The sequence below is a fragment of the Aquila chrysaetos genome, chromosome 13 (assembly GCF_900496995.4).
Source record: "Aquila chrysaetos chrysaetos chromosome 13, bAquChr1.4, whole genome shotgun sequence".
Lineage (NCBI taxonomy): Eukaryota > Metazoa > Chordata > Aves > Accipitriformes > Accipitridae > Aquila > Aquila chrysaetos.
In genome coordinates, this window is record NC_044016.1 from 29,935,245 (window position 1) to 29,952,846 (window position 17,602).

A 17,602-nucleotide genomic window follows, 5' to 3' on the forward strand; every position below is an offset into this window, starting at 1 on the left:
CTCTGAAAAATATAAAGCAGAAATAGGATGCTCAAATTTACACAAAAAACACCCCTCTGCTCAGACAGACACCAATTTACTCAAGTTGTTACACTACTGTATCCTGAAGTTTAATGAAGCATAATCTACTTAAATATATATGTAAAATAAAATAAAGGAAGGGCACAGCAACAACAAACAACAACTTTTAAACTGACCTGGTTTATGGCCTGACAACCAGTCATCACGGAAACCTTTTTTCCTAGCTTGCTGTAGAGACAAGTATCTTCTTTCCTGGATGGACATAAAGGTTAATTTCACAAAGCCAGCCATCTTTGAGACAGATAAACCATAGCTATTGACTTGGTGGTAGAGTTTTACTCAAAATAGTCTTTGGGACAAATCTGACAGCAGACAATTTCGGTTCCAACAACTCCCAGTTCACAAATGTAAAGTAAGATTACATCACAACCATACCATTATTTTTTCCTATATACTTCTAAGGAAACTGGCTTACAAGATTTCTAGTTCCTCTGAACTACAGCAGAAGTCCCTTTATTACTTCAAAATACATGAAAATACAGGTACAGCAAGATATTCTCCTATTGCCTGCAAAAAGCTTAAGATTGCGGTGACACCACCATCAGTGACTGCAGTACACCTCTGGGCAAATTACTGGCTCTTTTGAAAGGCACAGGAAATTTACAGCAATTTCAGTAAGGCCCACGAATTCACTGCTGACCTCTGCTTTAAAGAAGAGTGCTGCACTCACTGATCTCAGCTTAGTGGACTGGTTCCCTGTGCAAAGGCACTCTTAAACTTGGTCAAGCCAAATGTCCTCAGCAGGAGGCCTCAAGCTTTACCTTTCTTTATCAAGAGACCAGGTAAAAGCCAGATGACTTTCAGCTTTCTTCTGTGTTTATTTACAAGGATGGCCTCAGGAGTCATATGTTAATTGTTTCCTAGTGTTCCTTTGCACAGTCCATCCCCACATTTCATTGCTTCCTTCTCTTCACTTTCCTCAAATGGCAGCCTCAGCTCCCTAACCTAAACAGTATGAACCCATCAGGAAAGCAATAGAGTGTGGCTTAGTACCAGCAAAAGCAACCAGTGTCATTTTAATTACCCCAGTGTAGCTCCCTGTTTCCAGCTACTGCTCCAGGAGAGCATTGGTCTCCTGTAGATTGGTTAAGTTGACATGACTGCCAGCTCCATGGAGATGTCCTAGATACCACTGATTGCCCATTGAGGACAATCAAGAATTTGCCATGCATATGTTAGACTCATGCAGAATTTTTCCCTATAGGTTAGAAAATTTGATTTCATAACCACTTCTGAAAGTTTTCCACCAATTCTACTGCATGTTTTAAATCAGAACAAATATACCTGAAGGTCTTCATAAGGAGCTGAAACAGAGTTAGTAGTGAAGCAAGTACAAACCACTTCAAACAAGAAGCTAAATCAATTACATTTGTACCTTGAGAGACTCATAGTGTTCTTGTCTAATTTCTTCATATTCCTCTAATATTTCTTCAAAGAAATCATCCTTTACATTTTCATCTAAGAGCTGGGAGCACTGAAAAAAAGGAAAGAGAAAGTACTAAGTACATACTGTAACATACTACAGTAAGGACAGAGTATGAACTTCAGACTAAGCCATCTCTCTTCCAATTACACTTGACAACACTAAACTAAGCCTTACCACTAATCTGCAAACTAGATTCAAAACATATTTAAAAATATTATTATTACTGAGAGCACTGCCCTACTACACAGGTAATATTAGCAGAGCCAAGTCTGGTTCTGGAAAGACCTGAGAGGAGAATACTCCAAAACTTTAGAACTGAATAGTCGTAGAAACAACACACAGCTTGCCCTACTACTTTACAGCAGGTATTTGCCAGCTAAGACTACCCATTTGTCTGATAGAGAGAGCATCCATCCCAGAAAACTCCAGCCCCATGTTTCATAGTACTAATTTTGCCATATCACTAGCTTCAGAAATATATCCAAAACAGAGAGAATAGCAGTTCACATCTAACCCATTGCTCTTCACTATAAAAAAAAAAATCTCAGAACTACAGTCAAGGACCCAGAGTGAATCATGTCACTCTCGCTAGATAGACGGGCATTTAAATAAAGGTATGCAGGAGCAATAATTGACACAAGTCAGATGAGATAACCACGTGGCAGCAAAAAATAACTGAAGCAATAGTAGTTTAAAAACTGGCCTCTGTCATGCCTCTTCCAATTTTCTGCCACAACGTTAAGCCTTAGAGGAAAGGATGAGAGGCACAACAGAAAAAGAGGGCATATATTTTTGCATGGATGAGAAACTATAATTTAGAACTTACAACCACAACACTCTTGGATGCATCCAGGACATGAATTACAGGTGCGCTATATCGTGGGGCAATTTTAACAGCTGTGTGTGTTCTTCAATGAAAAAGAAAAAGAGTGAGCATTTCACAACTGGAAAAAAAAACCAACAAAAAAACCCCCACCAAAACAACACAAAAAAACAGACAAAACCCCCAGTGAAATAATTTCTGACTTAATGCATAGACCAGAACTTCAGAAGAAGAAAGCAATTAATCCATCTGCTATGCATGAATGATTAAACACAGATTTTAATAATAAGTACATAAACACTTTTCCTCAAAGAGTATCAGAATGCTTCATAAATAATGTGCCAACTCATATTCCCTCACTGTCTTACCAACTGACTGAAAATCAGCAACTCATTAGTTTGAGTCTCAGAAAATTTCAGTGAGAACTAAAAATTTTTTTAAAGTCTTTTTTGCTCATCTTACATTTTTCCCTCCCACATGCTAGTTTCTGGGTCTGTGGATTGGCATTAACATGTTTCAGTGATGATTATTCCATTTCTACGATGCTCTACTTCAAAATCGGAGGCACAACCCATCTACTCACCTGAAGAACGAATTCTGCCAGTGGTCAACAAATATTACAAACTTGCACCTGCTTGGTCAGTCAAGTCATTCACATAAAAAACTCCCAATTCATTCAATTATTTAGCATTTACTCATATTCCAGTCCTCATTGAAATACTTCAGCATATAATGAAGAATCAATTCTACATTATAGTACTTTGTTGATCAAATTAAAGTTTGGAGTCCTAAACTGAGGCCTAAGCTATCACATGAAATGCAGCTGACTACCCTTGCTGCTCAGAGTCCTGCCAAACTGTGCAAGCAAGTGCAGGGACAAAGACCCTGCAGGCCAAAGCTCAGTTTGCTTTCTCGAATGCTAAGGTCAAACACCATTTTTTTAAATTAATTTAAATCAGAGCCCAGGAAGCGATCTCCCACAGCAAAGATAAGACCTACTTTTTCTTCAGGCTCTGTGAAATATTTGAAGCACTTGGACATGGAGGTTACTGATGATTGTGCATCACAGCTGTGTAACCAACTGTCCAGGATCTTCTTAATTTGCTTCTAGGCAATGCAGTTTTGATCTTGGCAGCTCTATTTTTTAGAAAAAGATATAGTATCTTCTATTGTGATAGGAACAGACAAAGGAAACAAACGGGGCATGGTCCTACAATGGCACTGTATCAACTAATACATACTAGGTTTTGTATTTTTTAAAAATAAACATTACCACAACAAAACTTTCACTAGTATTTCTCAGCATCTGCATTTATCAAATCACTATAGTAAGAATGCAAACTTCATAACTATTGTAAGTTATGAAGAAACTCTATTACGTAGATACTGTAGACAAAACCCAGCCTCTCTCTCTTTCAAACTGATCTCACTTTCCACCATTCCAAGTACTTATGGTCTCCTTATTCCAAATAACAATGTCTACTTATTACAGAGAAAAAGTGCAGATGGTTCTTCATTAGCAACATCTGACATGTACACAACCTTTGAGAATGCACATGACGTTGAACTTAAGACTGCGGAAGTAAATTAAATATGTATTACCAATCCAATCTTCCATAAAGAATACCTTTACTTGACATAGATTTTATAGAAACTGCATGTGTCTGGGCACATACGTAAGTATATATTTATATACAGTTCAGATGAATAAAATTATTTATGTATACAATATTATACATATATTCTTCAATAATTTCCATATTCAAAGATAAAACTAGTGCTGCCTTGCTGTTGGCTGCATTCATCTCTGTGAATAAATTCTACAAAATTGTTTGAAGCTGATTATTTGACATCAATTACTAGGCCACAATGCCCTGTGTACAAACACTAAAAAGATCTGAAGAAAGGGCTCTCTTAAGACCTCCACTTAGAACAAAGCCTTCCCCCACCCCCCTCTTTTTTTTTTTTTTTTTTTTTTTTTTTTTTTAAATAAAAAGCCCTCCATGCTTGTTCTCAGTATCAAAGCCATAGGAAAAAAAGACTCATATGGAGAAAGAAAAAAAGGAAACAGTTAACCTTGCATTATAACTACAGGACCAATAAAGACAGGTAGTGATCCTACTCTTCACTGTCTGTCAAATTATGGGATGATTTGCTAAGGCCTTTTGTATTTTTATACGGAATACAATGGTACTGCTGCGATCTGTGCTGCCCTGATAAAGAAAGCAGCACTGCTAACAGCATCTAGTTATGCAAGAAATGACCTCTGCAGTCTTCTGAGCTGTCACCTACTCAAGCATATTGTACATAAACCAGTTAGCAAAGTGTGACCCAAGGCTGTTACACAAGCCCAAAATACATTTGTGGTAATGTTAATACTAGGTGTCAGTGAGCTGTCAACACTGGTCTTCAGGACATCATAGCAGCTACATTATTTCATTTGAATGGATCTGAGAGAACAAGATCTCAACAGAAAAGCTCAGTCTATCAAAAGGAACATGGTAACTACTTCAAGGCAAGCAGCTAGAATTTATCCCCTATCAGCCTGCTTGAACAGGACTGGGGGCTCAACCCAGCCAGCACATTGCTGAACAACGATCCAGGAAAATACATTAACTTTCTTTAAGATAATAGCTCCATGATGTCAATAGGACCATTTCTAGTCTCAAAATCCTGCATTTTCAGAATGCTTTGGTGAAACAAAACAAATCATTCAACCCCTTAGAAGAACAGAACTGTATTCATATGCATATGCGCATGAACTTTTTAGAAGGAAATACAGTACTTCCACATACAATATACACTTGCAAAATACATAACACTCACAAAAATGAAATGTTTAAGATGATCATTATTTGTTGTGTCCCAATTACATTTTACCTCTATAGTCTACAACTTCTGATACAAGGACTAACAATCAGTCTAAGTAAATACATACCAGTATGCATGTTGGGGGAAAATGAGGGAAAGGGAGAGAGAAATGGCTACAAATTTTCTTTTTCCCTGGTTAAAACTGTTTTCATACACATTCCCCATCTTCCCAACTGAGATATCTTACTTAGAAGTAGTTGCTCCTCCGATCAGCAAAGGAATCTTTATTGCCAATCTCTCCATTTCCTTGGCAACAAAAATCATTTCGTCCAAAGAAGGGGTGATGAGACCAGACAGGCCAATTATATCTATTGCAAATTTACAAACACACATACACAAAAGGTTTAGCAAATCCACTCTAGAAAGACACAGAAATTATTACAGAAGGGTTTCTTTCATATATCAGATAGCATCATGTGTCAGATAGAAAAGCGAGATAAAAAGCAGGGTAGTCAATAGTCTAGAAGCAAGGCTTGACCTAATTAGAAAGTGAAAGTTTTCCAAGAAAGAAAGTGATTCCAAATCCCCAGTTTAAGAGTTCTCAAACAGTCTTCACAGCTGCTGAACACCTACTGCTCTAGTTTCAGCAATAAATATACGGTACTTCTGATTAGCAAGCTTCAAACCTCAGAAGTTCAGCAATGAGGAGGGAAATAAGACAAAATAATTATAAGCTCTGCTCTTAGAAACAGCAAACGCTTTCAAACTTCACCACTTATGTTCCACACTATTCATTTGTTCCAAGAAGCAATAGACTGTTTCAAAGCAACTGTAACTTGTTTCAGAAAGTTCATTATTTATTAGAACAATTCATTCCTGATTTCACACTCACTGATCTGGCAGGCTGAATGCCAAGATCTTTTACTGATTTAAGACCCAACATGAAGTTATTTAACCTTTCCAAGTCTCCATTTATCCATCTGTAAAACAAATACTAAAACACCTCTCGGAGTTGTCCTTTTGATACAGGTTTTCAGTTCCTCAGGCTAAGTTTCATGGAAGTGCCAAATACTAAATAATTGCTATTGTTAATGCAAAAGTTCTGAATTATCTGAAGATAGTCTGACCAAACCATAGGCAGCATAGCAATGCAACAAGTAGCAATAAAAAAATGCAAGTGAGGTTTAAAAATCAAACCATTCAAGAGTACTAATGAAATCTCTCTATACCTGCTTTGTTCTCAACAGCAGCTCTCAATATCTTATCACATGGAGTCATGACTCCTAAATCAATAACTCTGTGAAAAGAAGTGACATGACACAAGATTCTTAAAAAAACAGGTCAAATTTCTGCTAAAGGGCAAATACATTGCTCTTACTGTAAAAGACTGACCTAAAATTGAAGTTAAAATTGAGATTTTTGTTTGTTTGTTTGTCTTAAGACCTCTATTGGGAATTTTAATATAGGAAATACCTCTGGGTCTGGCAAAATTTTCTATACATCAGAGTTCCAGATGATACAGTAGATAAGAAAATTCAAGTGTAAGAGGCTTTTTTTTTAAATTTTATTTTAAATAATTTTTTTGTGGTTGTACTGAGTCTGGCTGAGGTGGAGTTAATTTTCTTCATAGCAGCTGGTGTGGTGCTGCGTTTTAGATCCCTGACCAAAACAATGTTGATAACACACTAATGTTTTAGCTATTGATGAACAGTGTTTGTCCAGCATCAAGGCCTTCTCTGTTTCTCACTCTAAGCCCTCAGGGAATAGATTGGGGGGTGCACAAGAGGCTGGGAGTAGACACAACCAAGCAGATGAGCCAAACTAACCGAAGAAATATTCCATGGCATATGATGTCATGCTCAACAATAAAAAGGAAGAGGAAGGGGTTTAGCAGGGGTTAGCCATCTTTTGCTCAGGAACTGGCTAGGCATCAGTCTCCCTGTAGGAGGTGGCGAGTGATTGCCTTTGCATCACTTGTTTTGTTTTTTCTTTCTCTCTTCTTCCACTTCTCCTTCACTTATTAAATATTTTTTAACTCCACCCACGATTTTTCTTGCTTTTATGCTTCCTTTACTCCTTCCCCATCCCACTGAGGTTGGCTAGGTGGAAGTGAGTGAATGGTTGTGTGGTGCTTCGCTGCCTACCAGTGTTAACCAACAGCGATGGCATTTCTGAAGTTATTTGGGCAATACAAAAAGGTTTTGTGGACATCGTATCTTATGTCAGGAACATAAGACGATTCACATTAAGGGGTTTTTTGTCTTATAAAAGCATACATTTTATGAAATGAGACACTGCACTTCCCTTGCTAGCATTTTATTCCTATTAACCCTAGCCATTGCCAAGGTTTTTGTTTTTTTCAAGTACGCCACCCCAGCCTGCTAGCTTCATTCAGCCTCACTCAAACTCATGGTGACAGAAAACACTATGGCTTCAGTTCAGTAGGTCTAAATAAAGCTCAAGAAAGTCTGAAACCAATTAACAGAATTTCAAAAGATAATGAAATGGAATATACTGCACATACACAGCACTGCTACTGGCTTCAACCCTTTGTGTTTTAAAATAAAGAGATCATCTTGGCTTTTTTTGGAGCAAATTACAGCCCCAAGTCAAAAACAAAACTAAAGGAATGAATGGTAAGACAGCGTTCCAAAGCAGATTTAGCTTTGCTCAACAATTGACAGACACTTGACAAAGGGCTCTGATGGAAACACGACCGTTCATTCCAACACTGTTGCCAACCTGCTGCATGTACACAGGCCTTGAAAGAGCTGACTTTTCTTGAAGTTCTATCTGTTGAAGCTCAGAAACAGGACGAGAACCTCATCTCTTATTTAACAAAACATACCCCAGCAAGTTTTTAAAACCTCACAGTTAACAAGCAACTTGAAAAACACACTAAAAGGTTCATTCAAATCTTACAAGATTTCCTTTTTCCCAACAACACACAACCCACACTTAGTCTTGCCTACTGCAATTGTTGTATCTGATTTTTTCAGATGCTATACTTGTATGTTTAAGGCATTACACTTACTATATTTAACTAACAAAAAACAAATACAAAAATTGATGCTCTCATCTACGTTTCAGTTGATGTTAACTGTATTCACCTCAGATGCGAATTCATTAGGAAAAAAGTATTAAAGGATGAGGCTATACTCCCTCTTGCCTCCCCATTGGTAATAGCTGGTGTGATCTGTGTTCCCAACCACAACTTGGGGAACAGAGGACAGTTCCCACAAAATGCTCACCTCTTATTCCCACAGCTGCAGCTAACCTAATATGTTAATTAGCTAGCCGCATATAGTTCTGTTCCCACATTCCTAACGTTAGCTTCTTTACCTGAAGTTGTTGCAGCCCAGAACGACTCCCACAATGTTCTTGCCGATATCATGTACATCTCCTTTCACAGTTGCTAGTACTACTGTACCATGATAAGGATCCTGAAAGTTGAACAAATAACACAAGAGTTAAACTACTTGGAAGCCTCCATATGTTTGCACAGATACTTTAACAGTACAGTCCTAATCCATCCAATCCACTCCTATTGTAGTACAAGTAATTGCAAAGTGTAGTAGAGGTAATATAGCCAATATTAAAAACTATTTTAAAAGACCCAGGTAATAAAAACTTGCACAAGAATTATTCTTGCAAATTGTGTGCATGTTATCAAAAACCCCTGTGTTTAAAAAAACAAAATAGCAGATAAAAAATTTCAGATCTGGATAGCATTTTGTGCAGTGCAATAACTGAACTCCTAAGGTACCTCTGCTCCAAACATAAACCTCACTAAGAAGAGTTTAAATGGATTAACTATGTAGTACAAAAGGGTATGTTTTGAACTCATAATTACATGCCTGTTTGTGCATCAAGAACAATCGTTCAACGCAGTGCTGAGAAGAATGAGATGAATTAGCAAAAGCAGAAGAGACTAATATTTTATGCAACACGAATAGCAAGGGAGACATTTCAGTGAAGTGATCACGCTACTTCAGATTACCCAAGCTGAACAAACAGGCTGGAAAAAGGTTCTCCTTGAAGAAGGGAAGCTGTACTGTCACAAACTGGTCCTAGGCTAGACAGCATTCAGCCCTGACAAACGGGACCTACCAGCAGGGCAACAGTGGAACTTCCTATAGCTATTCTCCACCAGGACACAGGCCTTTGCAATACATTTTTAGTTGTATAATCAGTGTCATTATTTGGAGCAGCTCCAGTCTATCACAGTGCCATGTTTGAGTTGGTGCAGGATCAGATGCCAGTAACAGACTACTTAAATTGCACAGAATATAAATAAAGTGAAAACCTGAGCATATTTTATGTGAAACTACAAAATATTTTTCTGGCCAGTATTTCATCTCCTTTGCAGATGGCAGAACTGGAGGATTAGATCCTTCTGTGAAGGAAAAAATGGAAGTCTGCAAGTCAGCCATCTCAGTACAACAATAAAAAAATTTGCAGCTGAAAATACACTGCTGGAACTAAGAGAAAACTGGGGAAAGAGACTAATCAAGGACTGGGGGAAGAACAAAAAGTGCTGCACACATGTATCATACCCAGTAACTACTGATGATTTAACTAGTGACTGATATCCAAGAAAAAAAAAAAAAGGTAAAAAAGAATTTGTACATGAGAAGAAGGAAAATCTGCGCTGGGCAGCAAACAACATGGGCCAGAGCATACGCCATTTTAAATAAACTCTATTTAGGGCATACTGTGATTTCGACTGTCTCAAGCAAGGAGGTCCTCAAGTTCTGGGCACACATCCAAAGGGCTTCTTTTTTTAAAATCTTGATAGAGATCCACAGCCACAGCTATTTAACACTTTGCATTTCCTGGCAGTCTGTGACTAACGCTGTCCTGGAGGTTACAGTAGCCTGGGTAACACCAGACCTAACAGCTACCAGAGTCTGCAAATCATTTTCCTTCAAGTCAACATCTAATTTTGGAGATAGATGCAGCTGCTTTTCCCTCTCTCACCAATTCTCTAGACAGTGACAATATTTTTTTGAAGAGGAAAGCACTACATCCCTTGCCCAGCAGAAGGTAGAGGAAGCAGGAAGACAGAAGCCCTACTCTTTCCCTCCTGCTCTCCTCAGCCACACAGAATATCTCACAATTGCTTCAGAGTACTTGCTGTATTTTTTTAAGAACCTCTCAAATTCCCCTTCACTTCCTTTTAGCCAGAGAATTAAGTGCCAGAGGGCTCACAGTAGATCCTAATCCAGTGCTCATGGAAGCAATGGGGTAATGATTTTCACTAACTTCAAATAGCATCAGAACAAACCAGAAGGTGCCAAATACCGGCACCGTCATCTGAATTAAAATAAAAAAGAACAGCACGAGCAGGAGAGAGATGACACATAGAAAGGTGAGTCATGACAGCCAGAGAACAGATCTGCTTGAGCTACTGGAGAGAAGACACCTTCTTTGCATCCAGAAAGAGCATGAGAAAAGAGACTAGGCATTCTCCTTCTTCCATTAAAATTAGTCAGGTTTGATTATATCAGGTCATTTCTCTTTCTAAATTATTTGCTGTATTCCTCACATTTATGCTGGACAATCACACAACAGATCCACAGCAAATGGAAAGATACAGCGTAAGAAGATTTCACGGGAAGAATTAGGAACCATTCAAAATCCACAGAAGGAAAACCAATGGAAATACACAAATATCACAGTTTAGAGACACTCTGCTATTCTTCTTTGTTGTTGTTGTTGTGTTAAATACCAGATTCTGATAATAGCTATTGTCTCTGAGAACTCATGAAGACAAGGTAAGGTTCCACAGGGCTAAAGAAAAGTGAATATATATCAAACCTAAATTTCATAGTCAGACAAAGACAAGAGAAGAAAATTACTTAACAACCAAAACTGTAAGCACCTATCACATTACAAATACAGTAGGAAACAGCAGACATGAGTATTTAAAAGGGGATTTTGTCCAATTAATCTGAACTCTCTTTTCTACGGAATAGAATCTTGTAAATATGGAGAAACAAGGGACATCCTACATCTTCATTTTCCAATGCTCCTATCACATATTCCATTAACCGAATTTGGAAGAAATTACTTCAGGTATATGCAGAGGTAGTTGGTAAAACTATTCTCGGCATCAGCAACTGTTGGCTGTGAAACAGGAAATGTTATAAAGGAAAGGCCCACGAAGATCTGAAAATCACTGGATATTTTCAATTATATATATTACATAAAAAGTATTCTTCAGAAAACTGGTGGAAAAACACAGACATGAACAGACAACTATGTTCAGACCCTGTTTTCATAAACACGTCCCCTGCAACCTGGTTGTGGCCACACATGCAATGAGCATACTGTTCTATCATAACAAGAGGTCTTGAAGTCACGATCTATGAAGAAAGAGGATGGAAGAATACGTTTATTTAGCTGGGAGAATGGTCAGGGCTAGGGGAAAGGGAAGAATAAAGAGAAATATAGTAACAAGCTTTGAACATGCAAAAGGGAGTTCCAGAGTTCACTGAGGGCAGAAGTAGTAGAAGCAAATGGCAAAATTTGCCATAAAGTTAGAATTATCATAAATAAGTAACACTAGAATTAAATGCCTACAAAAATACAAGAAATAAGTAACACTGGTATAAAGGACCTATAAAGGCTTATGGCATCCTTCAGGAAACTTGCGACAACAGCTTAGGTACACACCAACCAAAGTTCCACAAAATCTGCACTTTATGAATTTCAGACCTACTTCAAATTATGCCAAGATTGTCAGTTTCCATATGACTGCATCAACTCTCCAGCATGAAAGCTGAATACATGTCATTAGCAAAAAATAATTTCAATTTTTGTCACAGCATGCTATGAAAGAGTTACAGCACAAAGGACTATGTCTTGCCTCTTCCTCTATGCTCCCTCCTTTGGCTCTCCTTTCCTCTCTTTCTTTTTCCATATAGGGAATAAGGTGGCCAACTGCTTTCTTCATAACTCGAGCAGACTTTATCACCTGCACAGATAAACAGAGTGGGGCGGGGTTGGGGGGGCGGACACAACAATAAACAATAAAGATCAAGTATAGGAATAGCCTCAGATTTCTCCCAGCTTTCTTTTATACCCATTCAAACAAAATATACCCAATAAACAAAACTTCATTTGCAAACCAAGATTCCAGCTTTGCAGAGCATTCTGTGTTAGCAGGCTGCTGGCCCTACTGGACTAAGGGTCTACACATGACACTTTCACAGTGCAACCTCTCAGACCACTGGCAACACAATTAGAAGCTACAAACAGGCACAGAATTGGAAGGTGCTAAACACAGCAATTTTTATTTGGATCTTTTTTCTCTCTTGCTCTTTTTCACAGGCCCAGACTGAAAACTGCATTTCAAATAAAGCAAAAACGCTCAGGAAGAAAGGAAACAAACATGTAAAACCACATAAAGAAGGTCAAGTTCCAAGGTAACAAAAAAAGAGGGCTGCTTCTTAGCAGCACCTGAATTTTCACAATTCGTGTGCTATATCTGAAAAAAACAGCCAGTATAGAATGTTTCGGCTACATTTTACAATGCTAGTTTTTGCAAAATATATGAAAACATTTTCTCATTACCTGAGGCAGAAACATCTTTCCAGCACCAAAAAGATCACCAACGATTTTCATGCCATTCATCAAAGGCCCTTCAATTACATTTAGAGGTCTAGGATATTTTTCCTGATTTAATCTTGCTTCTTCTGTATCTACAGTGACATACTTCTCAATGCCCTGGGAAAAAAAATTGAGAAGCTTTTATCTTGCTGGAAATACAGCTTTTATTTAGTTGCCTTCTCCCCCCAAAAAATCACAATTAAAGTACAAACAGATAATTTAGGTACTGCTAGTCTTTAAGAATACCTCAAATGTGTATTTAAAATAGGTTTTCTTAGGAAACAAAACACTGTAGATTTTAGTCATATAAAGTTATTCAAAGCAAGAGTCCCCAGTATTAACAGGTTGGTTTGTTTTTCTTAACCATGTCATAAGAAAAAACAAACATGCAAAGATTGCTTCGTCAGCACAAGTGCCACTCAGTGCAGTGCTGTTAAAGGACTAAAAAAAACCTCTAGAAAGTAAAAGCAGTATGTTACAAAGTAAAACCAATATGTTTCTACCAATGCTAGCAGAATAAAATATTGAGGGTCAAAGACTTCAACATGTGAAGTTTAAAGAGAAATCACCACAATTTCCTCTGTTATTGAAGCTAATTAAATATATCAATTAAATATATTATTCATTATTAATTAATAGCTTTTAAAAGAATGGCAGTTGAAGAATTTGTAAAGCCAAAAGTATTCCTTACATTCTGAGCTGAAATCATGTCTCAGAGCTGATGGGTAGGACAGTTTTCTGCACAGACTCACCTTTATGAGAGCATATTCCAGCCTCTCCTCCACAGAGGTTTTCCGCCATTCATCAGTCTGTACAACTTTTCTTCCTCCTTGGGAATGATTCTGAAAAGGAAAGACATCCATAGGAGCTTGCAAGCATAAAAATTACAACTACAGACTACTTTTAGAAAAGTGAAGATAATTTCAAGTACTGACTCATAAAATAATTTTAGATTATTCAAAAGGTTTTTTTATATACATGCAAATCATATTGCAAACACCTCTGATGCACTACAGACACTTAGCAGGTCTACATCCCAAAGAATATATACCTCAATGAAGATGTAAAGAAAACAAAGTAAAAAAAAAAAAAAAAAAAAAGAAAAAGAGGGGAGCAGTTTAATAATTTTCACATTCTTAAAAACAATGAAATGACTAATCTTAAGGGTTTTACTTCTGGGAACATAATTTAAATTGATTCCTGGCCCACACACTACATTTCATTTTAAAATTCTAATTAATTTGGCACTAATTCAGTTTCTGCTGGAATAGGTTATGTTATTCCATACCACAGATGTGTTTTCAACCAGGCAGCCTACAGAACTACTGTTTCTCATGCACACAGACTGTCCCAAAGCCTCACATACTCTCTTTGCCTCACACGCACACTCCCCTTTGCTATGAATGCAAAGGTCAAAAGGGCTTCACAATGCAAGAAAGCTTGTAAACACCCACCTGAGGAAGGCTCATGGAAAAGCACCCTATCCATTACTTCAACCACCACACTTCAGGCAAGTAATTTCTTTTCCTCCCTCAGTTATTCAACATAATCTGACATCTTTCCATCCTTATGAACCTCCTATACTTCTGAGTGCTCATCAGCATGGGAAAAGTCATGGAAACAAGATGTCTTTCATGGGAACAGAAACCAGAACAAGATTTCATTCATGTTTATACAAATGTTAGCTAACTACACAGCTTCTCATTGCCAAACCTGATTCCCCTCATAGGTCTAGTTTGTAGAAAGGGAAGGAAAGAAGGAAGAAAATGTTGCCCAGAGAGGTTGTAGAGTCTCCATCCTTAGTTGTATTAAAAACCCAACTGGACATGTCCCTGAGCAACCTGTTGTGCCAACCCTGCTCTGAGCAGGCAAGTTGTACTAGATGATCTCCAGAGGCCCCTTCCTACATCAACCCTCCTGGGATTCAATGAAAAGGTACCAAGTGCTCCTCAACCTCTGGCCAGACACTTTAGCAAGGGAACCACTCCGACCTAAAAATAATCCATGAAGCTGTAGGGTGGACATGCAGGGACCACAGTGGCAAGCACTTCATGCAGATCTTTAAAAACAGTTTGATTAGACTGCATGCTGAGGATGAAAAAAAAAAAAAAACCAAAAAAAACGCCTTTGGAAGCACAACTCCCATTGCCATAAATGGGACAAAGTTTAAGTTTGAGAATGTCTGCAGCTATACACTTTATGGAAAATATTTTTTAATCTCGAACTTCAAATGAAGACTGATCTCCTAAATCTGCAAGGGTTCCTCATTTTTCCCCACAGGTCTAACATTCAAGCAACTGGCAAGGTACATTACTATTACCTGAAGGAACTAGGAGAAAACTTCACTGGCGCTCTATTAGAGGTACAATACTTGAAATGGGACAGCACATTCTATGTTCTTTGTGCAGAATAAACTGCAATAATTGGAAATAAAAAGAACATATGCTCTTACTGACTAATGAACACACTTTTGTGTTTAAAAAAAACACAAAACCCTTTTGACAAAAGAACTTAGAGCCATTCAATTCCACTATATAAGAGGAAGGTCTGAATAAATATTTTGAAATATTCCTCGAACTCCAAAACCTTATGTAATAATCCTTCTCAGGAGCTGTAAGTGACTCTCACATCTGTTCAGAGCCACAATGAAACCCATATCAGGATGCTTACCTCCAGTGAAAGCCTAAAGTTGTAATACTTTATGTTAAATTTTAATAGAGCTTTTAAGATGTTTTGAATCAAGAGTGTCTCTCTTTTTTGCAGTTGGGAGCTGGTTTACTCCCACAATAAAACTAGCACCATGAATAAGAGCAGAGATTCCAACAGTGGCTTCCCAAACTTCTAGACCTACAAGGAGTCATCATCCACTTCCATTTCTACTTTTCATGCTCCATTTAAATTCACATTCTGCCGTCTGCAGAAACACTGCTTAAGCCATCCCTTTTTAATTCCTCTTCTTTTTTTCCTTCCTCTTTATGCAACCCTGAATACCCTAACGGTAAAACTCTGCTTATACAGACAAGATCACTCCCAGGTGAATTGCTTAGACACTAAGAGCACCATATAAAATAGCCTAAGCACAAGGGATATGGAGAGTCTTCCTGTGCTGGTTTTCAACATGTTGCCATTGTTCCTAAAAAGCACGCACCACCATGGACCAAACTACAAACCAAATGAAGCTGTTCACAGAAATGATACCTCCAGGAGCTACAAGACAGGCATGCAAACTGTCTTGTGCTCTTAAATCTAAGAGCCACCTAACCCAGACAGATTTTTGCTGTATGTTCTGTTCAGAACAGGATTTCACTAGTCATCTTATGGTCGATCATCTGGAAACCTTCCGGTGTGCTATCTTTGTCTTTTATCACCACCGCCATTACAGCATCTCAAAAAACCTAAATAGCTGATCCTCACTCTTAACATGAGCTACATGAACTGAAAGTCTATGGCACAGCCAGGAACCACAAGCAACTGCTTCACCTTTTACATATACTCCAAGCAAACCATCACCACTAGAGAGACAGGTTTACTCTCTGTCTCCCACAGTGTACTTGTCAATGAAGCTCCAGCACCAAGATGTGCTTCAGTTGTGGGTTGGCCTTTTCTGGTTCTTGTTTGGTTCTGAGGGGTGTTTTTTGTTTGGGGGAATTTGATTGGGATTTGTTGCTTCTTATTGGTTTGAGGTTTGTTTTTTTTTTAAAAAAAAGAACACCTATGCAGCTTGGTCTCCTGAAGCATATGAAGAACTCTGGTACAGGATCTTTCAAGGCACCTATGAAATTGGAGAGGCTCAATCTATCACAGAGTTCACATTTTATTCTATATTAGTAACTAAACCACTTGTAGCATCATTACATCAACTTGTAACACACGCTGTTTGACACGTGCAGTTTATAGGCTGTTCTACCTATCATCAGCAGGGAGGTGTTAAAGCCCAGGTGCTAAGCTAACTACCATTCAAAGCTTAAAATTGGAAGTTACCTGAGCATAATGTAAAAGTTTCTCTGTCGCATCAGGATCTTTGTTCCAGATTAGATTCTCACACAGCTGTAGCAATTCCTTGTGGATATCATCATACACTGGCAGATTCCCAGCATTCACAATTCCCATGTCCATGCCATACTGAAAAAAACCATACAGAATCCCCCAGCCAGGGCTGTCAGACATAACGCTGCACATCTGCCAAGTGCAAACCTATGGAAGCCAAAAGTACATCATACCTTAATCGCGTGGTAAAGGAACACCCCATGCATTGCTTCTCGAATGGCATCCATTCCTCGAAAGGAGAAAGACAGATTGGAAAGACCTCCGCTTATCCTGGCTCCCGGCAGTGTTTCCTATAAGAATTGCACACAGATTTTTAGAAAAGTGCTTTCCAAAAAGGAAACATAAGCAAAGCAATCAGTCCATAAAACAGTTGGCCCCTGAGCTGCAGTGCATTGGCTGTGCACCCTTTCTCTCTTTCCTGTTCCAGATTCTTCTGGTTACTCAAATTCATAAAAAGCAATTCAAATCTCTGCAGAAAAAAGATACAAGTAAAAGGAAAGATCCAGCCTAGTTATGTGTAAGCAACTACCATGGTTTCCATAGTCATAGGTGCTATTCTAAACATTATCAGTCCTCCCACAGCAGCATTCCAGATTTTCCCCATGCAGACCTACTTATGACTCTTCCATCCCCCACTCCTCCAGAAACAGGAGCAGCCAACCTGCCTGCTTGCATGTCTCAGGAGCAGGCTGTAGCTGAGCAGCTAATCTCAAGGGTGCAGCTTCCCTTCCAGAAGCCCTGTGGTGACAAAATAGCCTGTGGGGTGTTCAAGCCCCAGATTGCTACTGACAGAGCATCTC

At 38.4% G+C, this 17,602-nt stretch overlaps 1 protein-coding gene across 4 annotated transcripts in view; it reads right to left on the minus strand.

Moving 5' to 3' along the window:
- Positions 1–17,602, minus strand: part of MTR (5-methyltetrahydrofolate-homocysteine methyltransferase) — a 52,252-nt gene that overhangs the window by 8,454 nt on the left and 26,196 nt on the right. For all 4 annotated transcript variants that reach the window (XM_030035121.2, XM_030035120.2, XM_030035122.2 and 1 more), the window contains exons 17-27: positions 16,976–17,092; positions 16,737–16,877; positions 13,508–13,597; positions 12,720–12,872; positions 12,013–12,120; positions 8,484–8,584; positions 6,371–6,438; positions 5,389–5,509; positions 2,334–2,415; positions 1,457–1,555; positions 198–273 (exon numbers count right to left, since the gene is read on the minus strand). In XM_030035121.2, coding sequence (XP_029890981.1) covers positions 198–273; positions 1,457–1,555; positions 2,334–2,415; positions 5,389–5,509; positions 6,371–6,438; positions 8,484–8,584; positions 12,013–12,120; positions 12,720–12,872; positions 13,508–13,597; positions 16,737–16,877; positions 16,976–17,092 — 1,156 coding nt within the window. The remainder of the gene's footprint in view (positions 1–197; positions 274–1,456; positions 1,556–2,333; positions 2,416–5,388; positions 5,510–6,370; positions 6,439–8,483; positions 8,585–12,012; positions 12,121–12,719; positions 12,873–13,507; positions 13,598–16,736; positions 16,878–16,975; positions 17,093–17,602) is intronic.